The following is a 22,770-nucleotide window of genomic DNA, read 5'->3' as shown; positions in this document are numbered from 1 at the left end:
GTTCTACACAATTCCGTGTTGACAGCAACTGGAGTTTGGAGAAAGAAGAGATAAGGAAGATTGGGCAGCAGGGGTGAGACTATCAGCCTTAAACCACCTGGTGCTCTCTTTCTTGCAGACAGAGGGGGTGAGCCCCCCATTCACAGCACGAGTACCCAGCTCTGCCTCAGCCTATGACCAGAGAGGACTGGCTCCTGGCCAGGAGTACCAGGTCACTGTCCGTGCCCTTCGAGGGACTAACTGGGGCCCTCCTGCTTCCAAGACCATCACCACCAGTGAGAGCTGGGGCTGAGGGAAGGGTCCTGGTTGGAGATTTGGATTTGAGAGGGGTGGCTGGGAATCTGTCCCCCAGGAAAGCAGAAGGGAGGAACTGGATGGTGACAGAGCTCTTGGAGTGAAAGCTGGTGACTGAAGAACTAGACTCCCACCTGATCCCTCTTCTCTCTAACCTGGCTAGTGATCGACGGCCCCCAGGACCTCCGAGTGGTGGCTGTGACACCAACCACACTGGAGCTCAGCTGGCTGCAACCCCAGGCTGAGGTGGACCGATTCGTGGTGTCCTATGTCAGTGCCGGCAACCAGAGGGTGCGGCTGGAGGTACCCCCTGAGGCAGATGGAACACTGCTGACCGACCTGATGCCAGGCGTGGAATATGTAGTGACTGTCACTGCAGAGCGGGGCCGGGCAGTAAGCTACCCGGCTTCTGTCAGGGCCAACACAGGTATGCCTGGCCAGGGGTTAGGGAAGGACCCAGTTTCTTTGTGGAGCAGCCCCTTCCTTGGGAGCCCATATCTAGGGTTCACAGGCTCCTCTGAATGCACCTGGGCAGGGCAGGGGTAGTCACAAATCACCTGCTGGGGACTTGCTCTGTAACTGGGGCACGGGAAGACAAAGCCCTAGGGTGCTTGGAGGCCTGTTGTAGGAAGGCTGCAGGTTGGAGTAAGGGGGGGGGGGGAGGGGGGGGAACCTGCCCCATGGAGAGAAGCAGTAAATAGAAGATGATGTCTGACTCACGCAGATGGGGTAGATTTTGCTTGAAATTTAGACGCAGGCCTGTGCTCACAGTCGGTGGTCAGACCTTGTAGGGACTGGAATTGGGCAGATCAGAGATCCGCATTCCTGTTGACTTTAGGATTGGGGCTGGGGGGAATTTGGTCTCAGAGCAGTAATTTTCCACTAATCCTCAAGGTCTCTTAACAGATGGATATTTAATTTCTTTTCCTGTGACAGAGGGACGCCCACCTCGCTGTAGCTCACATTCTCTCCTCCCACTCCCCTTTCTCTCCTTCAGACACAGGGCCCCACCTGCTGGCTTCTCTCTTCTTTCTAGGGCAGCACAATGGCGGGCTTGGAGGGCGAGCGGGGAGGGGCTCCTGGGACACTGACTCCTTTCTCTGGTTCTCTTTCCAGGTGGGGCTGGGGCACGAGCAAGAGGCCTCTGGCTCCGGTTGGGGGCGGGGTGCGGGGGGGGGGGTAGTGCGGGGCTGCCATGGGGAGGAGCGCAGGGGCGGTGGGGAGGGGGGCTGCCACTGACCTGCTCTCCCCTTCCCCCTTTTTTGCCCCCGGCAGCACCCGGCCACTACAGTTACCCGGAGGTTCGCCCCCCAGCCCCGCCCCCCAAGCCCCGCCCCCGGCCTGCTCCGGCCCCGCGGCCCCCTCGGCCCTCACGTCCCGCTAGGCCCTCGCGGCCGGCGGAGGATGGGGAGGAGGAGCCTCGGCCTGGGCCTAGTCTGCCGCAGCCCCCCCGGCGGGCGTGGGGCAACCTGACCGCCGAGCTGGGCCGCTTCCGCGGCACCGTGCAAGACCTGGAGCGCCACCTGCGGGCTCATGGCTACCCACTGCGGGCCAACCAGACCTACGCGTCGGTGGCGCGCCACATCCACGAATACTTGCAGCGGCGTCGGGCGGCTGCCGCCCCCGTCGGCTCCCCGGCCCCCCCGCCCCGTCGCCCCCGCCCCACCGCCAGCCCCGACCCCGGCACCTGGAAGCGGGACTCCAACCAGGGCATCTACGGCCTCTCGCCCGAAGGCGTCGATCGGGTGGCTGCGCCCCGCCACCCCAAGCCCGAGGTCCTGGGCAGTTCCGCGGACGGCGCACTACTCGTATCCCTTGACGGGCTTCGCGGCCACTTCGAGCGCGTGGTGCTGCGCTGGCGGCCCCAGCCGCCGGCAGAGGGCCCCGGCGGGGAGCTGACTGTGCCGGGCACCACGCGCACCGTCAGCCTACCCGACCTCAGGCCCGGCACCACCTACCACGTGGAGGTCCACGGGGTGCGGGCAGGGCAGACCTCCAAGTCCTACGCCTTCATCACCACCACAGGTAGCATGGGCTGGGGCCGCGGGACCACCCATTCCCTGCCCAGCCTCACCTGCCTTTGGAGTCTGCATCCAAGAGTTCCTCCCACTGCCTCACTGCTCAGACTGCCACCCCACCCCCACCCACCACACTCCTCGGCCTTCAAGCCCTTCCCGGTCCAGGCTCCAGGGGACGCCACAACAAAGCATGCCCTTCTGTGTTCCTAGAAGCCATCTCCACCCCAGGGCCCTCGGGCATACCGGGGGCCAGGGAGACCTGGTCTTTAAGGTTCCCCAGACACTTTGTCAGGATTGCCATCCTGGGCAAGGGAAGGGGCATTTAGGGGGATGGGAGGGTCTGCAAAAACTCACTGGAGCAGTTGGGGTGGGCACCGGAGTGAAACCAGCACTCCCCAACTCTGACTCACTGTAGTGAGGGTGGCGGAAGGCTGTGGTCAGCGGTTACTATTTTCCACAATTTGGCCTTGACCTCAAAGGGACACATGGGGACTGCGGCGTGGGGATGGCCTTGAAACCATCAGGCAGCTTGTGTCTGTGAGAGGTGAAACCACTGCTTCTTGAGCTGTCTTTCCAGACCTCCTGGCTCACTTCATGCTTGTCTCTTCCACAGGAACGATGCCGGGCTCAGGGGAGGGGTGCTCTCTGGCTGCCCTGGGGAGGGTTGTGGACCTGTTCTTCCCCCCTAGGGCCCAGATGCCACCTGAGCTGGATGTACCCCCCATACACACCCTCTTTTCCCTCTCTCCTCACTACCCACTCTCTACTTGCATCCGCCTTCCCTAACACCACATCTCCTCCTTTCTTCCAGGCTTCTCACTGCAGCACTAATGGAAGCCACGACCACCACCCAGTAGGGAAGGGGATGTACTTAGGGAAGGACATGGAAATCTGTGGGGCTGGGGGTCATAGGAGCCTTGTGAGGGGAGGGATGGCCAGATTTAGTTCTTTTATTTATTGCCTGCAGGTTTGTCTGTTTAAGAATGGGGTGGACAGGGGTGTTGGGAGGATGGGGCAGACGCTTGGAAGGATGAGGTGCTCCAGCGAGTGGACTCAGAAGCAGAAGAGGGAGGGTCTATAGGCTCTGAGAGGCTAGAAGGCAGAACCTGGGGGCTGGGATTTCCCTTCTTGCTCTCATTCTTGACTCTCTTGTTTTCTCTCCCTGCCCCTTCCCAGGGTCCTCTCCCTCAGGCCTCTTGGCGGCCACGGATGAGCCTCCCCCCTCAGGCCCTTCAACCACTCAAGGGGCCCGGGCCCCTGAACTACAGCAGCGCCCCCAGGAACTAGGAGAGTTGAGGGTGCTGGGCAAAGACAAGACAGGGCACCTCCGCGTCGCTTGGACTGCTCAGCCTGACACATTTGCCCACTTCCAGCTGCGCCTCCGGGTGCCCGAGGGGCCAGGAGCACATGAGGAACTACTGCCAGGGGACGTCCGCCAGGCTCTGGTGCCCTCACCACCTCCCGGCGTCCCCTATGAGCTGTCGCTTCGTGGGGTCCCCCCGGAGGGCGAGTCCTCTGCCCCTCTTATCTACCAAGGCATTATGGGTATATCCTAAACTCTGTTCAGATTAGTGTCCTGAGGGCGGGGGAGGGGCTGGGCCATCAGGGCTTCTGAGGTGGGAGAGGATTGAAGGGCAGCGCTGGTGTTTGGGTTGGAGTGGTAAAAGCAAACAAGAAGAGAAAAGGTTGGAGTTGAGGGTTCAGAGGAAAGAGGAATGGAGGGGGTCTTAGAACAATGACAAGGTGGGTAGGGAAGGGGAATAGCAGATGGGAGGAAGGTCAGAGGGTACGACAAGGAGTCAAGGAGAGAGGCTGTAGGGTTCTGGCTCTCCACCTGCAGCTTTCTTTGCCTGTGTCCTCCCCAATTCCTGGTCACCCCTCTGTCCCTCCCACCCCATAGATCTCTGTGGGTAGGTGTGGGAAGGCCTCTAGCCCTGAGGATACTGACCCTTAGCCCCCTCTTCCCCTTCTCTTCCCCACAGCCCCCGCCATCCCTTCACTGGGATGGTAGCCCACCACCCTGGGAGCCTGGCCTGAAGTGGACAGTGCTCCATGGTCCCATCAGCCAGTTTCTCCCGGGGATGGAAGTTCTTTAGCGTGGGGGACTCCACAGCCAGCAGGGCATCAGAGATGGGTGAGGTTTGTGAAAACAGTGAGGGATAGGGCCTGGGCTTCCCGACTCTCGTGTTCCCTCCTGGTCCCTCTTTACGGGACTAGGGTAAGTCGCTCTCCCTGCCACTCCAGATCAAGCTCAGCACTAGGAGAGAGGGTGGTGAGGGAGAGAAAAGTCCAAGTGGGTGGAGGAGTCTTCAGCTGCTCCAAAACAGCAATGAGGAGGTTCTGACTCAGGAAGAACCAGGGGGGACCTGAAACTCCCTCAAAGGTCTTGGTATGGAGAGGGAGGGGCGGGGAGGCTAGCACAAGGGAAGGGCTAAAGTTCTCATTCCAGAACAGAGATGGCTGGCTACTCACAGAGGGCTGAGGGTAGGAAAATGGAAGCTTTGAGGGAGGGAGCTGTCCAGGAAGGAGGGACCTAATGGGCTGAGGAAAGGGAAGGAGACCAGGGACAAGGCAGGGGTTGAATCCACCTGCTTTACTTTTGTTCCCCACATTCCAGACAGGGATGGGGCAAAGCCTGGGAAGCCCTTGGCCCCGCCACATCTGGGCGAGCTGACAGTGACTGGCATGGCCTCCAACTCCCTGCTCCTGCAATGGACGGTCCCTGAGGGCGAGTTCGACTCCTTCGTGATCCAGTACAAGGACAGGGACGGGCCCCAGGTTGTCCCTGTGGAGGGGTCCCAGCGCTCGGCCCTCATCACCAACCTGGACCTTGGCCGCAAGTACAAATTTGTGCTATATGGGCTCCTGGGCAAGAAGAGGCATGGCCCCCTGGTGGCTGAAGCCAAGATCTGTGAGTGAGAGCCTTCACACACACTCCTATGTCTGCCCCCGTGCAAAGTCTTGAAGGAGGTCTTCCCAGTGCTTTGAGAACTCCAGGAAGGCTTCCTGGAGGCAGTGGTGCCTGAGGTGAATCCCTAAGGGAAAATAGTGGCAGGTCAGGCAGAGAGGTTGAGGAGGGCAGTGCAGACAGAGGGAGCCATGGAGAATGAGGTGGCAGTGAGTGTGGCCCTGTACAATCTGTTTCCTCTGGATGGAGAGCAGGGTACCTGGAGAGCTGAAGGGACTGGTCTTGTGTGTCTGACTGAGGAGCTTGGCACTCATTTGAGGGCCCCAGGGGGCCTCTGAAGGGTTTTAAGTGGGAGTGACATGATTTCATGCTTATCTTACAAATAACACTGAGGCCGCTGCAGAGAATAGCTGGAGAAGTGAGTTAAGAGCCAGCAGGAAATGATGCTGGTCTGGCTGGAAGTGTGGCAGTGAGGCTGGGTGTGGGAGGTGAAGGATGATGAGGAGGCCCAAGAACTCCCATGTTCTAGATCAGACAGTTCCATTCCCTGAGGCAAGGGACAGCAGAGGTGAGGAACAGCACAGCGTGAGCATTTAACTGTCAAATGTGTTTAAGATGTTCTAAGTGCGTCATCACACTTACTGCCTACAGCAGCCCCATGAGACATGCCCATTTATGGATGAGGAGAGTCAAGGCACTGAGAGGGAGAGGGCACTCAAGCAGAAAGTGGTGGGCTGAGGGGTTATCTCTGCTGCCCTCACAGGTCTGGAGGGCAGAGAGAAGGCCTGAAGAGGGTGCTTGGGTGTCCTCAGTGCCAATGGGCAGGAGCCAGAGTGAGGTTGTAGGGGGAGAAGAGATGGGGCGGCTGGAACCCTGGAGATGGACAGCACTCAGGGCCTGAGCAGAGAAAGAGGAGTGTGCAAGGTAGCCCAAGGAGGTGATCTGGGGAGAGGGGCACGGCCAGAGAGAGTGGTGTCCTGGATGCCAAAATTAAGGGTGTGGCCAGACATGTCAGATTCCATAAGAGTGATTCAGGGCTACAGAGCGTCCACAGGACTTAGCAATGGCGAGGCCACCACTGACCCCGGGGAGAGCTGCCAGTGGAAGGTGGAGCCGGATTGAGAGGGTGATGGAGGTGCGGACATGGCTACAACCAGTATAGACGTCTCTTTCTGGAATCTGGGCAAGGAAGAGAGAGCAAGCAGGGAGGGTGGAAGCTGGAGAGAGCTAGCAACTGAGAGGAGGAGCTCCTGTCAATGCTGAGGGCACAGTGGCAGGGAGTGAGGGGTTGGTGGTGCGGTGTGAGAAAGGAGGAAGTGGGGCCCAGAGCACAGGTGTGGAAGGCTCTCCCACAATAAAACGCTCCAAAGATCGCACTTCCCTCTCTTGGAGGAGAGAGCAGCTAGTAGTTAAGCCTGGAAGCAGTAGAGATTGTCCTGGAAGGCTTCCCTGGCTACGGAGACACAGAAAGGGATGGCTGGGCTCCCTTCTCTCTGAAGTCCGTCACTAGGCTGCAGATAGATTCAGGGCCGCACTAGTCTATGAGGTGCTTCTGTGCCATTTAGAAGAAGGCACCCCTTCTCTAGGTGAGCGTAGCCCCATGCCAGGGCACACAGCTTGGCAAGGAGAGGCTGGCTGAATTTTAGTCTCTTGGTCCTCCCTCAGCCATGCGCCTTTGTGCAGGGAACAGCCTGCACAACCTCACCCAGCATCCCAATGTGGGAGATGGATCTCCCTTCTCCCTTGACCTGTGTTCCTCCTTTTTCTCTACCCCTCCTCCCAGTGCCTCAGAGTGATCCCAGCCCAGTGACTCCACCCCGCCTGGGAAAGCTGTGGGTGACAGATCCCACCCCAGATTCACTGCACCTCTCTTGGACTGTCCCTGAGGGCCAGTTTGACTCCTTCGTAGTCCAATACAGGGACAGGAACGGACAGCCCCAGCTGGTGCCCGTGGAAGGGCCTGAGCGCTCGGTCATTGTCTCCTCCCTGGACCCTGACCACAAGTACAGATTCACTCTGTTTGGGATTGCCAACAAGAAGCGGCACGGCCCCCTCACAGCTGATGGCACCACAGGTGAGGGGCAACTACCTAAGCTCCCCCGTGACCCCTCCCAGCCTTCCACACCCTTGCCCTTAGCCAGGAACCAGCTGGGGCCTCCCAGTGAGATGGCGGACTCTGAATCCTGGCCCCACTCCCAGGCTGAGGGATAGCCAGCCTCCCCTGTACTGCTGGGTCCCTTCCATCCCATTCAGCTGTTCCCCGAGGCCCAGAAGATGTATCATACCCTGGCTCTGCCAGACTTCCCAGGAGTTCAGCACTCATGCTGATTGATTAGTGACCCACCCGCCAGGTATGACAACCCCTCCAAACCCCAAACACCAATCTGGGGCTGCCAGTATAGCCCTCAGTGGATCCTCTTATTTACAGCCTCAGAGAAGAGAGAGGAGCTCCTCCACCCAGAGTCCCCAGAGCGGCCCCTGCTGGGGGAACTGATGGTGACTCATGCGACCCCAGACTCCCTGCGCCTGTCCTGGACAGTGACCCAGGGCTCCTTCGACTCCTTCATGGTCCAGTACAAGGACGCGCAGGGGCAGTCCCAGGCAGTGCCCGTCAGGGGTGATGAGAATGAGGTCACCATTCCTGGTCTGGAGTCGCACCGGAAGTATAAGATGAACCTCTATGGGCTTCATGGCAGGCAGCGTGTGGGGCCTGTGTCTGTGGTGGCCGTCACAGGTGAGTCAGGGCCACACAGGCCTCCCTCCACTGCCAGCCCCCGGTCCTCTGGGCAGGACCTGGCCCCGGGACTCCTTCGTACTTCTCTCCACCTTCTCTTTCTGGGCTCCAGTTCTGCCAAGCCTCTACCCTGGACTTCCCCACATCCCAGGACTTCTCACCCAGCCAGCAGCCCCTGACCTTCTCCTCAGCCCTGCTTCTCCATCTCCAAGAACCGGCCTCATTTTTCCCATTCCGAATGCCTGGAATCATCCCTCCGCCCCAGGCTGTCCTCCCCACAGATATCCTCAGCCACTGTGTTCCTTCCCCTATCATGGCCTGGCTTGGGGTGCTGTCATTTCTGAGCTTCTGTTGCGGGCTCCCTGCACCTTCCCGCCATTGCTTGCCCTGTTCAGAGCTGGCGGATCCAGGGGACAAGAGTCCCATGTTTCCCATGTTTCTGGCATGAAAAGGCCTCTTCCCAGGCCCCCACATCCCTGGTTCCCAGCCACCTTGGAGCAGGGCAAAGGGCTCCCTCTCAGTCCCCCTACTTGCCCTCATTCTCCCACCTGTCCAGCCCCCCCGCCCGCCGCCCTGGGTCAGCACCATTTCTGTGGTTTTGTAGCATCATGGGTGGGAGCATGGGCTCTGGATCCAACTGCCTGGATTTTAATCCTAGCTCTACAGTTTATTCCCTATGGGACCTTGCACAAATTACTAAATCTCTCTGTACCTCAGCTTTCTCATCTGTCAAATGAGGATAATAACGGTCACTGCTGCTTCACACAGTCATTAGAATTAAATCAGTTAACGTACAAACATACATACTTAGAACAGTGCCTGGCACATCGAAACCTATAAGAATGAGCTGCTAGGGGCATGCCTGGGTGGCTCAGTCAGTTAAACATCCGACTTTGGCTTGGGTCATCATCTCATGGTCTGTGGGTTCGAGCCCTGCGTCAGGCTCTGTGCTGACAGCTCAGAGCTTGCAGCCTGCTTCAGATTCTGTCTTCCCCTCTCTCTCTGCTCCTCCCCTGCTCTCTCCCTCTCTCTCTCTCTCAAAATAAATAAACATTTAAAAATTAAAAAAAAAAAAAAGAATGAGCTGCTATTTCTCCCTGATTCTCTCCCTTCCCAGTATCCTCTTTTGTCTCCTTTATCTCCCTAACTTCCCCATTGTTGCCTCCTCCCTCTTCAATCTCCTGTCCCCTGAGTAATACCCTGTGGACCAGGGAGTGGGTTACAGAAGCCAGTCTCCCGTCTCCATGGAGCCTCAGCAGAGACCTAGTTGCCAGACAGTGGATAGGTACCCTCAGGGCTGTGATTCTAGACCCCGCCAGGGAAGAGCGTGGCCCTCCCTAGCCTTCTACCCCCAATCTTTCTGCCACTCTTGTCTGAAGTAGAAGGAGGGACAGGACTGTCCAGGAAGGCCCTAGCCAAGGTATATTCTGTCTGGTGTCTTGGTAAGTGGGGTGGGGCAGCTGGAAAGCCCTAGGGAGGTGCTGGAGCTGAAAGGGAAGAAGGCAAATGTGAAGACACCTTACTGCCCCCTCGATTTCAGCACTGTCAGAGGACATGGGAGAAAGTTCCCCAGAATTTCCTTTCTTCCCATCTCAGCTCTTTTCTCAGACTGCGGTCGGTGGGGGTGGGGGTGGGGGTGGGGGTGGGTGTTCCCCACCCCCACCCCCACCCCCACCCCCACAGAATCCACCAGTACAATTCCTGCCAGCAGTACCTATAGGGCTCAGGGGCCTGTCTCAACTCTCTCCAATGAGTTACTGAATGGCTGATACAAATGCTTCCCGAACCCCAAAGCCTATGGCTTGAGGACTTTATTTGCTGGATATACTTGATTGTCATAATTCGCCAACAAAGCAAGTTAGGCTGTAAGTCTGTATCCTCATCTCTTCTCTCAGCCCCCCAGGAGGTTGTGGAGGAGACACCCAGCCCCACCGAGGTGGAGGAGACCCCCAGCCCCACAGAGCCCAGCACGGAGGCCCCAGAGTCCCCCGAGGAGCCCCTGCTGGGGGAGCTGACAGTGACAGGATCATCCCCAGACTCGCTGAGCCTCTCGTGGACCGTCCCCCAGGGCCACTTCGACTCCTTCACTGTCCAGTACAAGGACAGAGACGGGCGGCCCCAGGTGGTGCGTGTTGGGGGTGAGGAGAGTGAGGTCACCATCGGGGGCCTGGAGCCGGGGCGCAAGTACAAGATGCACCTGTATGGCCTGCACAGGGGGCAGCGCTGGGGCCCTGTGTCCACCGTGGGCGTGACTGGTGAGTGAGAGCTGGGGCCTGCTTCCTTTTCCTCCCACCAGTGGCCCCCAGCCTTCCTGTGGCCATTGCTCTCCCTTGCTGCAGTGGTAGTATGACCCCTTGCCCCCACCACCTCCTCCTACCCTGCCCCTTACCAAGGGAGGACCTAAAAAGAGCAGTTCGCCAGGGACTGGGCTATAACCAGCTTTGTGACCTTTAACAATTTTAAATTTTCTGTGCCTGTTTCCTCATGTGTAAAATGAGGACAGTAACAGCCGCCCACAGAATTGTAGTGAGGATTAAATGAGTTAACAGACATGAAGCACTAAGAAAGGGCAGGCACAGAGTACACATGCTGCCAGTGTTGCCACAAAGATGATTATAATTATCCTGAGTCTGGGGTTTGCTCTGTCCTCTATGGCTGGTTTAGCTGCTTAGGTGGTCAGATGTGCATGAGGCATTGGGCCTCTCCATCAGTAGCTGGAAACTTTCTTTACCACTCATCCAGTGAGTGACTTTGAAGCAAAGAGGGACATCTGTTCCACTCCCTGCCTCGGGCCCAGGTTGGGGCCACCTGGGCACCACAGAGGAAGCAGCCTGGGGAATCCCTCCAGGGCCTCAGCAGCTGGGGACCAGAACCAAGGCAGACCTCTGGGACTTGGCTATTCTCCTGCTGACTTGCCCACCTCGGTCACAGGAAGGGGCCTCTCTTTTCCCTTTGCTCACTGAAACAGACACACCTTTTTCAAAACAACTTTTAGTATAAGGAGAAAGATTAAACACTTAAAAGCAGAAAAACAAGTTTTCAGAGCATGGTTTCTGTACTCCCACGAAGCCCAACCTTACAGTTACTTGGCTGGCTTAGTTTACAGAACCTTCTACTCCTAATTTCTTTTTGTTCTTCAGTTAGCTCCATTATCAGAGTAGGAAAAGTGATGGGTAGCTGGAGCCTGCTGAGCTGACCAAGGGGCTGTGCCTGGCATAAAGCACATGCTGTACCACTGCCAGGAGAAAATATGTACACAGCCTATTAGAAACATTTCTAGGGACCTCTGGGTGGCTCAGTCAGTTAAGTGTGTGACTCTTGATCTCAGCTCAGGTCTTGATCTCAGGGTCATGAATTTGAGCCCTGCATTGAGCTCTGTGCTGGGCATGAGGCCTACTGGAAGGAAGGAAGGAAGGAAGGAAGGAAAGAAAGAAAAAAAGAGAAAGAAAAAAGAAAAAGGGAGGGAGGGAGGAAGAAAAAGAAAGGAAAGAAAGAGGAAGGGAGGGAGGAAGGAAGGAAGGAAGGAAAGAAGGAAGGAAGGACAGAAAGGAGAGACAGGGAGAGAGGGAAGGAGGAAGGAAGGAAGAAAAGAGAAGGAAGGAAGAAAAGAAACATTTCTAAATTAGAAAAAGATTACGTCAAATGCAGCATGGTACTGCCATGCCCATGGGTAGTTGTAGTTCTACCTTTTCCAGGTAAGCCAAGCCACAACAGTAAGGCTTATTTGACAGTGAGGGACAGTTTCTCTTCCTTACAGAAAGAAGTACAGACAGGGCACAAATGAGCAGGCAATGGATGCTACAGGACCTATCAGAGCTAGAAGGAACATGAAATACAATACCAGCTCTCATACCTGGTACTGAGTAGATGCAGCCACTCCCACCCACCTTAAGCTGCCTTCAGCCCTGCCCTCCCCGCTCAGAATCATTTCTGTCTTTCTGAGGCCTCACCAAGGCCCATTTTTAAAGCAGGTTTTATCTGTCTGGAGCTTAGTCTTATCCTCCTGCAGACGCCAGAGAAAACAGCTCTTGGGAACCACACCCAGCAGCCTCCTCCACTGTTTTACTTCTTGGGACCACCTTTCAGGTTTGGTCACTATTGAGGAATGCCGCCCACACTCAGCTGATTCTGGGGCAGTGGGGACCAACAGGTTCTGAGCTCGGCCTTTCCCAGCAGAGTCGTGCAGACCACTCAGTAATTTAGCAAGCATTTGTGGAGCACCCACAGTGTGCCAGGGCCTGGGGACACAGCCGTGAGCAAGGCTAAGCCCCTGCCCATGGAGCTCACATTCTAGCAGAGGGAAACAGACACCAAACTGCACAAATCTGTCAGCGCTACTGAACGTGACAGTGATTAGCCCTGGAGAGAAAAGCCAAGTCCAGCAGGCGAGATGGTGAGTGGGTAGAAAGGGGGTAGGAAATGGCCTCTCTAAGGGAAGACCTGAAGGAGGGAGAGGACAAGGCATGCGGGCCTTTGGGAAGAAGATCCAGGGCAGAGGGAAAGTGCCCTGGCCATTTGTGGGCAAGCCAGGAATGTTTGGAATGGGGGGAGGGGGATATGTGAGAGATGATCAATCACTTGGGACCTCAGAGGCTTTTGCCCTGAGTGAGATGGAAGTCATTTTGGGAACAGGCTCTGACCAACATTGATCGGAGGCAGGATGAGGATGGAGGAGGGAGATGATTTAGGAGACCCTGGTAGTCCAGTAAGAGCCGGTGGCACTTGGTGCTTGGGGATGGAGGCAGCAGGGCGGAGTTAGTGAGGGGGCATCAGCTGCTGAAGGGGACAATAGAACTTCCTCACAGGCTAGATGTGGGGTGTGAGAGGACTCGGACAATGCCCAGGATGAAGTTGTGGCTTTGCCAAGGTGGGGAGGCTGTGGACTGAGCAGTTGTGTGTGGGGGGGAGTCTCTGAGCCCGGTTTTGGACTTAATGAGTTTGAGACACAGACCAGGCACCCAACGAAGATGCCAGGCAAACACTGAGTCTGCGGGTCCCGGGAGAGGGGACTTGGAGCACTGACGCACAAGGGAAGTTCAGCCACTTTACCAGGGTCTCAGTGATGGTGCACACCCCTCCCCAGCCCCAGCACAGCCCTAGATCCTGGCAGGGACTGAGTGAGGGGTTGTGGCCAGACAGATGTTGCCAAATTAGTGTAGTTTTAATCAGAACCACCTCGTGGACACCACAAAAACAACAGACATAACTACTAACAAGGGAAAGAGGGGCTTTTCCTAACGGTCTCCCACCGTCTCTGTCAGCTCCACAACTGGAAGAGACTCCAGCCACGGAGCCCCCCCTGGAGCCACACCTGGGAGAGCTGACAGTGACAGATGTGACCCCCAACTCCGTGGGCCTCGCATGGACAGTCCCAGAGGGCCAGTTTGACTCCTTCATGGTCCAGTACAAGGACAGGGACGGGCAGCCCCAGGTGGTGCCTGTGGCCTCAGACCAGCGTGAGGTCACCATCCCCGGCCTGGAGCCTGCACGCAAATACAAGATGAACTTCTATGGGCTACATGGTGGCCAGCGTGTGGGCCCCCTCTCTGTGGTAGCTGTGACCGGTGAGTGAGCAGGGATGAGGCAGTCCCCATCCCTGGTTACCCAGAATCCTCCCCACCCCACAACCCTCTCAGATCCTGCCTCAGTGGCTTCCACAGGTCCTTCCTGAGGTCACAGGCACCTTACTCTGTTCCCTGGCCCCTTGGCGTCTTCCCCAGCTAGAACCTTCCCTGCCCTCCCAGTCCCCATCTCCATTCTGCCCTTTCCCCCAGGCAGGAATGTCTTGCTTCCGTTTGATCTAAATCCCGTTGCAGACTGTTTGTCTCCCCTGATTGTCCACAGTTGTTCCCTTCCTTTCTCTTTACAACCCTGCTGTGACCTGGACACAGCTGCCACCTTCCCCTGATGTCCTTTTTTTCTAGTTGAGCTTAAATGGCACGCATTCCTTGAATCTCCTCTCAGAGGCCCTTAGCACCCTGAGTGCTATAGCCTGCCTTCCTCCCAGAAGTGGCCCTTGCTCTTTGCTTCCTGGGCACAGGTTGCCGCCGTTTCTTCTGCCAGTGTCTGGTGAAACCCATGGACTCCTCTCAGAGCAGTGTTTTATTATCTTTTTTAAATTAAGTTTATTTTTTTAAGTTTATTTGAGAGAGACAGAGAGAGTGAGTGGGGGGTGGGGCAGAGAGAGAGGGGGGACAGACGATCCAAAGCAGGCTCCATGTAGACAGCGGAGAGCCTGACATGAGGCTCGAACCCGTGATCTCAAGGTCATGACCTGAGCTGAAGTCAGACTCTCAACTGACTGACCCACCCAGGCACCCCTCAGAGCAGTGTTTTAAAATACATAAAATAAAGGCATAGGATTACAGAGGAAGCCAATTATATTGATATTCAATTATCAAAATATTTTAAATTCAAATTTATGATTTAGTAATACAGGAACGTCTTTATTCATTAAATAATAAGAGTTAGAGGATTGTATAATAACATACCCACATTTAGAAGTAGTTGGTCATGGAGTAAACGGTATTTTGAAGTTTCTGTAGTAATTCTAAGGTGATGGGAAAACATCTGTTGATTCCTAATAGAATCACAATCCAATAGAATCACAAGTACTGCTGATACCTCAGTGGTTTGTCACCTATATTCATCATTGAAGGAAATGCTACATTTCAGTTACACGTCAGGGAAAATATGGATGTAACTGTTTCTTATCTTAGTTTAAGGATCCCTTGAGGCCTTGGGAGGCCAGGAGTTCAAGGGGGAAGTTCTCCTGCCCAAGACCTCAGCCATGTTCTTTGTTTTCCTGGATCCTAGCTCCCCTCCCTCCAGCCCCAACCACAGAGTCCCCCCAGGAGCCACGCCTCGGGGAGCTGACAGTGACAGACCTGACCCAGGATTCTGTGAGCCTCTCGTGGACGGTCCCTGAGGGTGAATTCGACTCCTTTGTGGTCCAGTACAAGGACAGGGATGGGCAGCCCCAGGTGGTGCCTGTGGTCGCAGACCAGCGCGAGGTCACCATCCCTGGCCTGGAGCCCAGTAGGAAATACAAGTTCCTGCTCTTTGGGATTCAGGATGGGAAAAGACGCAGCCCAGTTTCTGTGGAGGCAAAGACAGGTGAGAGCCCCCCAGCCCCCCAGCGGCCTTCCCACCATTTTTCACACTGCCTTATCTCTTTCCTTCTGCTGGTCTGGCCTCTGTCCATCTCTTTTGAGTCATTTGAAAAGCCACAGTGGGACCCCTGGGTGGTTCAGTCGGTTGAGAGTCTGACTTTGGCTCAGGTCATGATCTCGAAGTCTGTGAGTTCGAGCCCCATATCAGGCTCTGTGCTGACTGACAGCTCAGAGCCTGCAGCCTGCTTCAGATTCTGTGTCTCCCTCTCTCTCTGCTTCTCCCCTCCTCACGCTCTATCTGTCTCTCTCTCTCAAAATAATAAATAAACACTTAAAAAAGAAAAGAAAAGAAAAGCCACACTGCCTGCCCCAGTTCAAGGAAAACGAGCCCAGTTCCTGGGTCTGCTCCGCCGGTTGATTTTTTCTCTCTTTTCATAATTTCCACTTCTGTTGAATGGGGGAAGCCCCTTCAGAACACTTCCTGGAAGGTGGGACAGACTGGGGGTGCTGGGGGAGGGGTGAAGGGAGCCAGGAGCCCTTTCTGCCTGCCTGGGTCTTGCCGCCATCAACCTTGTGCAGCCGTCACCTCCTGAGAGTTTTGCCATCACCCAGTTTTCTTATGCTACTGGCTTATGCTCATTGCATCCCCTATCTGCAGCCCCCATAGGACCCTTTCCCTCCTGTGGCCTCTTCCTGGAGCCTCAGAAACTGGGAACCAGAGGAGCCCAGGGCTGGCTGCCCAGCCAGTCTCAGTCAATTCCAGCCCAGCTGTGCCCCTTTCCTGGGTTTCAGTCCAGGCCCTCCCCTGCCCCTGGGGGCTCCCTGATGCCAGAAAACTCTAGCAATAACAATGCTGTCAGCGTCCTCTCTGGCCAAGAAGGCAGTGGGCCAGCTCCTTCTCAGGCCTCAGGATGGCTTTGGGACAGACACCAGATCCTTTCTCCATGTGAGCTCCCCTTCTCCTCCCCCCACCCCAAGTTGGCAGCCCCCACTACTTTCCCAGGTCCTGTGAGGGCCACCTCCATCATAACATCCTGCTTTCCCACCTGCTGTCTGCACTCATTCGGGATCCTGTGCCCCCTCTGATGTCCCCAGGACCCTCAGAATTTCCCCAGGGGCCAGTCAAATCACAAAGGGTAGGCTTCTTGGTAAAAGAAAATAAGTAAACCAAGATGCACCCTACTAGGAAAATAGTCTTTAGTAGGTGGGAAGAGTCTGGAAAGTCAGAGGAAAAAGATAAGCAGGAAGCTAGGGATTCTTTTTTCCCGGAGATGTCACACTGGCTAAGTGGAGGGAGGCATGAGCCAGTTGGGGACGGTAGCAGAGATGGGAGGGTGATGGAAATATTTTGGGGAAGCACTGATCATTTGGGCAGTCCTGGGTTTTTCCAGCTCTAGCGGGAAGTAGTCAAAGAGTCATCCTGGAAAAAAATAAACATAAGAATCTTTCCTCTCTTTTAGCTGCCCAAGGTGACGCCAGCCTTGGGGCCCCGCCCCGCCTTGGGGAGCTGTGGGTGACAGATCCCACCCTGGACTCGCTGCGCCTCTCCTGGACAGTCCCCGAGGGCCACTTTGACTCCTTTGTCGTCCAGTTCAAGGACAGGGACGGGCCCCAAGTGGTGCCTGTGGAGGGCCATGAGCGCTCAGTCACCATCACCCCTCTGGACACTGGCCGCAAGTACAGATTCCTCCTTTATGGGCTCCTGGGCAAGAGGCGCCATGGCCCCCTCACTGCCGAAGGCACCACAGGTGAGAACATGCCCTGCAGGGCCAGGCTCTACTCCTGGGACTCCCCCAGGGAAGGCATCAGCAACCTGCCAGGCCAGGGAAGCAGGTGGCCACTTGTGGTGGCTGCCATCACAGTTGTTATTCTCCTTGCACAATCCCATAGCACTGGCCCTATAGGACTCAGCTGTGGCAAAGCCCTGTCTGCAGACCTCTCAGTCCTGCCCTTTGAGGTCACCCAGGCCACCAGAAACACGCAGCTCTTTCCTTTCTGTCTCCATCTCAGAGATCCGGAGTGTGGTGGATGATGCTAAAGCAAAGCATCCCCTAAAGCCCCGTCTTGGGGAGGAGCTACAGGTCACCAGCGTGACCCCAGACTCTGTGAGCCTCTCGTGGACAGTCCCTGAGGGCCAGTTTGACTCCTTTGTGATCCAGTACAAGGACAGAGACGGGCAGCCGCAGGTGGTGCCTGTGGAGGGCAGCCTCAGGGAGGTCCGCATCCCGGGCCTGGACCCAAACCGCAGGTATAAGCTCCTGCTGTACGGACTGCACCAGAGCAAACGTGTGGGTCCCATCTCTGCCATCGCCATGACTGGTGAGTGAGGCTGTGGCCAGAGTATGCCGTCCCTCCTTCTGGCTTCAGCTCGCCTGGCCTGACCCAGTCAGGGGATTTCTGAGCTTCCCATTTCCCTTCTTTTAGGGGAAGGGATGAGGTTTATCGAGGCATAATTTACATACAATTTTGTGTGAACAATGAGTGTTGGTAAATGTCTAAGTCATGAAACCATTGCAACAACTGAGATATAAAACATTTCCATTGACCCAAGAAACCCATTTCCCCATGCCCCTTTGCAATCAGTTTTCCCAAACCCAGCCTCTGGCAGCCACTAACTGTTTTCTCTCCTTACAGTTTTGCCTTTGTAAGCATCTCTTTTAACAGAACGTACAATACATATTCTGTGCTTGGTTTCCAATCCCTTGGAAATTCATCCCCCTGTATCATAGTTGGTCCTTTTTATTGCTGAACTCTTGCCATCACGTCCTTCACTCTTTCCCTCGTTCTTCTTGGAGAGTCTTGCAATGACAGACTGGTCACCCATCTCTCCCTGTCTCTCTGAACCAGCCTCCAGAGAAGATATCGAAACCGAGGCCCTAGGTCCTCCAGGGCCTGAGCCCCGCCTAGGGGAGGTGACTGTGGAGGAAGCCACACCAGACACTTTGCATCTCTCCTGGACAGTGATGGAGGGAGATTTTGACTCCTTTGAGGTCCAGTACACAGACAAAGATGGGCAACTCCAAGTAGTCAAAGTAGATGGTGACCGGAATGACATCATCCTTACTGGCCTGGAATCTGACCACAGATACCTGGTGACCCTGTATGGTTTCCATGGCCAGCAGCGTGTGGGTCCTGCCCACATTGAGGCCCTCACAGGTGAGCAAGGAGAGCTCTGCTACCTTCCAAATGGCTGTGAGAGCGCAGAGGAGAGCAGTGTCCCCATGGTCATCCTGCCTCTCTCTCTCTCTCTCTCTCTCTCTCTCTCTCTCTCTGTCTCTCTCTCTCCTGTCTCTGTTCAGTCCCAAGGGAAGAGGAGGATGAACCTTCAGAACCTCCCATCAAGCCACAGCTGGGGCAGCTGGCAGTGACAGACGCCACCCCCGACTCCCTGCACCTCTCCTGGACTGTCCCCGAGGGCCAGTTTGACCACTTCCTGATCCAGTACAAGAACGGGGATGGGCAGCCCAAGGCGGTGAGGGTGCCAGGGAATGAGGACCAGGTCACCATCTCAGGCCTGGAGCCAGACCACAAGTACAAGATGAACCTGTATGGCTTCCACGGTGGCCAGCGCATGGGCCCCGTCTCTGCCTTTGGGGTGACGGGTGAGTGGACGGTGGAAGCCCCAGGGTGGGGTCAGCCAGGGAGGGGGGTCACCTCTCTCAGGTGATGGGTGAGTGGGGTGCAGGAGGTCCCTTAGCTGGAGGCTGAGCCATGGTGCCCTTTGTGCCTCCCCTCGGGGACCAAGGGGTCCTCCTGGGCAGAAAGGGCCTCCATGAGCTATGCTGGTGTCTGTTCAGAGTTCCCCACTGCTGACCCTGGAAGCCCCCAAGCATGTTTTTGAGATGTCAGCTGAGCAAGCCCAGCCAGCCCCAAGCATGGGCTTCTCTGAACTGAATTTGGGGCCCCCAGACATGGTCACAGCTCTCCATTCTCCTAAGATCCAAGGACATCTCTTGGGGATCCTGCCTCATCCTTTCTGTGTGTCTCCTTTTCAGCTGCAGAGGAAGAGACCCCAACCTCTACTGAGGTGGAGGACACCCCCAGCCCCACAGAGCCCAGCACGGAGGCCCCAGAGTCCCCCGAGGAGCCCCTGCTGGGGGAGCTGACAGTGACAGGATCGTCCCCAGACTCGCTGAGCCTCTCGTGGACCGTCCCCCAGGGCCACTTCGACTCCTTCACTGTCCAGTACAAGGACAGGGACGGGCGGCCCCAGGTGGTGCGTGTCGGGGGTGAGGAGAGTGAGGTCACCGTCGGGGGCCTGGAGCCGGGGCGCAAGTACAAGATGCACCTGTATGGCCTGCACAGGGGGCAGCGCTGGGGCCCTGTGTCCACTGTGGGCGTGACTGGTGAGTGAGGGTGAGAGCTGGGCTGGTGGGGAAGAAGGCCCTACAACACTTTCCCATTATTACCACCTGCATGAAAACAAATACTCGACACAACACATCTTCTTCTGCACATCAGATGGCCCAAGGATCTTGGTAAAGGGCACACTCAGATGGCGCAGGTTTGGGCTGGGGCCAGAGATTCTCATTCTAATGTGATGAGGATGCTGCTGGTCGCAGGACCACACTTTGAGTAGCAGAACTCCTCACTCACAACAAAGCAATTGGATGCTTTCCTAGAATTTTTTGACAGAATTGTACTTGCATCCCTGATTTCTCCCAGAGGCTCAGCCTCTCTGTAGTTCACTGGAGGCTGAGGGGGAGGGGGAGCCAGAGGGTGTTCAGGACACAGCATGCTGATGGAAGCACCTCCGGGCCCCATGGTTGGGGTATTACCAGACTTAGGATTCCCAAGGGCCAACAAGACTGGATGCCCTGAGCCAAGCACTGTGGGAGTTCCCTGGGGTAAGCCTGATCATGGCAGAGAGACAAGTTCTTATGGTGATGGGGCTCCCAAGCACAGGGAGACAGGCTGTGAACCAGCAGTCAGGTAACAGGGGATATTTGTATGACAGGAAGCCCCAGGGCCAGGCCAGACTGGGGAGCATGCCTAAGCCAGCCTGCTTGCGGGAGTCCACGGGACAGCTGAGAACCGAAGTTGGGCAGAAGTTAGCTTGGTGACAGTGTTGGAGTCAGATCCACATCACAGCTGGTGCCAAGGACTGGAAACTAGTGGCCCATGAGAGGGACCAAGAGGATTTTGTATGAGATCTTCTGAGTTGGAAAGAGAGTCTTGAGATGGGGGTGGGTGGTAGGAGCAGCTCAGAAGCCAGGGATTTCTCCCGGGGATAGAGAGGGCTGTTGCATAGTTAAGCTAAGGCTGACACCATCAAATGTTCGCTGAAAGGCTCATCCTGGCCCCCTGTGAGGAACAGGTGAGACAGGGAGGCAGGGAGCCCAGTAGGGACGTGGAGATTCAGGTGAGAGGCAACGGTGTTGGGGGAGTGCAGGTGAGGCAAGCCAGGCTGGTGGGGCTGCAGGTGTGGGGAGTGAGGAGACCCAGGAGGAACTTGAGAGTGAGTTGCACACTGTTGAGTCTGATGGCAGCTGGGGACAGGAACAGATCCAGGAAGATTCCAGGCTTCCAGTTGGGGAAGGGGGTTCTGAGCTGTTTGGGAGCACTCAACATGAGCTAAAGGGAGTGAGGTGCCAAGGAGACCCCAGTGGAGGGAGGCCCAGGGCACAGTGTGCAGGGGAGGTGGGTGCAGGAAAAACTGGGAGAGGTGGCGGGGTGTGGGTAGGGGTGGGTGAGGGCAGGGCGAGATGAGGGTAAGGGGCAGAGAAGGCCAACATTGAGGGACTGGGAAGAGTAGATGAGTTAGAGCCACTGTGGCCAGCGATGCTGTGTTCCTCATTATCTTATGTTTGTAATACACCTGCTTATACTCTGACCTGCCTGCCTGTCCTCACCTGTCCCTGCGTGTCTCTGCGCAGCTCCAGAATATGAAGCCATGACCACCCAAGCCCCGTCCACCATGGCCCTTGAGCCTCCCATGAAGCCACGGCTGGGGCAGCTGGCAGTGACAGACGCCACCCCCGACTCCCTGCGCCTCTCCTGGACTGTCCCCGAGGGCCAGTTTGACCACTTCCTGGTCCAGTACAAGAACGGGGATGGGCAGCCCAAGGCGGTGAGGGTGCCAGGGAATGAGGACCAGGTCACCATCTCAGGCCTGGAGCCAGACCACAAGTACAAGATGAACCTGTATGGCTTCCACGGTGGCCAGCGCATGGGCCCCGTCTCTGCCTTTGGGGTGACGGGTGAGTGGACGGTGGAAGCCCCAGGGTGGGGCCAGCCGGGGGGGGGGGTCACCTCTCTCAGGTGATGGGTGAGTGGGGTGCAGGAGGTCCCTTAGCTGGAGGCTGAGCCATGGTGCCCTTTGTGCCTCCCCTCGGGGACCAAGGGGTCCTCCTGGGCAGAAAGGGCCTCCATGAGCTATGCTGGTGTCTGTTCAGAGTTCCCCACTGCTGACCCTGGAAGCCCCCAAGCATGTTTTTGAGATGTCAGCTGAGCAAGCCCAGCCAGCCCCAAGCATGGGCTTCTCTGAACTGAATTTGGGGCCCCCAGACATGGTCACAGCTCTCCATTCTCCTAAGATCCAAGGACATCTCTTGGGGATCCTGCCTCATCCTTTCTGTGTGTCTCCTTTTCAGCTGCAGAGGAAGAGACCCCAACCTCTACTGAGGTGGAGGACACCCCCAGCCCCACAGAGCCCAGCACGGAGGCCCCAGAGTACCCTGAGGAGCCCCTGCTGGGGGAGCTGACAGTGACAGGATCGTCCCCAGACTCGCTGAGCCTCTCGTGGACCGTCCCCCAGGGCCACTTCGACTCCTTCACTGTCCAGTACAAGGACAGGGACGGGCGGCCCCAGGTGGTGCGTGTCGGGGGTGAGGAGAGTGAGGTCACCGTCGGGGGCCTGGAGCCGGGGCGCAAGTACAAGATGCACCTGTATGGCCTGCACAGGGGGCAGCGCTGGGGCCCCGTGTCCACTGTGGGTGTGACTGGTGAGTGAGGGTTAAAGAGCCTCCTGGGTTGCGTCAGGTAAGGTTCCATTGGTAGAGCTCCGGGGTGTCCTACACTGGAGAGCCAGGATCCTCAAACCCCACCTAACCCACCCTTTGTCCAGTAACATCTCAGGAAAGTGTGATGTGGTGTCTGGAGTGGAAGCCTTTGAGGCAGTGATACCTTGACCCATTTGTGGCTTTCTGCTTTGCTTGGGCATTCTGGAAAGATCTTTTGTGTGTGTGTGGTTGAAACAAATGCCATGAAATGCTAATTCATTCAGCAAATATTTACTATACACGACTCGAATTTACACACAAAAGAGAAAAAAATAGCAAATGAAATCCTATGTGTCCATTGCCATCCTAATGTTACCTCCTGGCCAGCCTGGCTCATCCCACTCTTTTTCTGCCCTCCTCCCACCAGAATATGTTCTTTATTAACAGCTTAATTGAGATATAATTTACATGCCATAAAATTTGCCTGTTTTAAGTATACAGTTTCATGATTTCTAGTATATTTACAGAGTTGTGCAACCATCAGCCCTATCTAATTTTAGAACTTTCCTTCGGCCCAAGAAGAAAACTGGTGTGCAGATGTGCAGATCCAGGCCACCACTAATTTACTTTCTATATCTGTAGATTTGCCTTTTCTGAACATAGACACGTGGTATCACCCAATATGTGTTCTTCTGTGTCCGGCCTCTTTCACTGAACGTGTTTTTGAGGTTCCATGTTGTAACCTGTAGGTGTACATCATTCC

The 22,770-nt window shown here is 56.1% G+C and overlaps 1 protein-coding gene across 1 annotated transcript in view; it reads left to right on the top strand.

Moving 5' to 3' along the window:
• Window positions 1-22,770, top strand: part of TNXB (tenascin XB) — a 72,635-nt gene that overhangs the window by 17,865 nt on the left and 32,000 nt on the right. Inside the window, 16 exon segments of the mRNA XM_030315139.1 lie at window positions 119-275; window positions 458-721; window positions 3,489-3,857; window positions 4,930-5,223; window positions 7,004-7,294; window positions 7,649-7,954; window positions 9,850-10,209; window positions 13,216-13,518; window positions 14,771-15,070; window positions 16,527-16,814; window positions 17,077-17,385; window positions 17,914-18,222; window positions 18,366-18,668; window positions 19,062-19,412; window positions 20,943-21,266; window positions 21,660-22,010. Coding sequence (XP_030170999.1) covers window positions 119-275; window positions 458-721; window positions 3,489-3,857; window positions 4,930-5,223; window positions 7,004-7,294; window positions 7,649-7,954; window positions 9,850-10,209; window positions 13,216-13,518; window positions 14,771-15,070; window positions 16,527-16,814; window positions 17,077-17,385; window positions 17,914-18,222; window positions 18,366-18,668; window positions 19,062-19,412; window positions 20,943-21,266; window positions 21,660-22,010 — 4,879 coding nt within the window.

Source organism: Lynx canadensis, chromosome B2, assembly GCF_007474595.2.
Source record: "Lynx canadensis isolate LIC74 chromosome B2, mLynCan4.pri.v2, whole genome shotgun sequence".
NCBI lineage: Eukaryota > Metazoa > Chordata > Mammalia > Carnivora > Felidae > Lynx > Lynx canadensis.
This window is presented reverse-complemented; position numbering and strand designations above follow the sequence as displayed.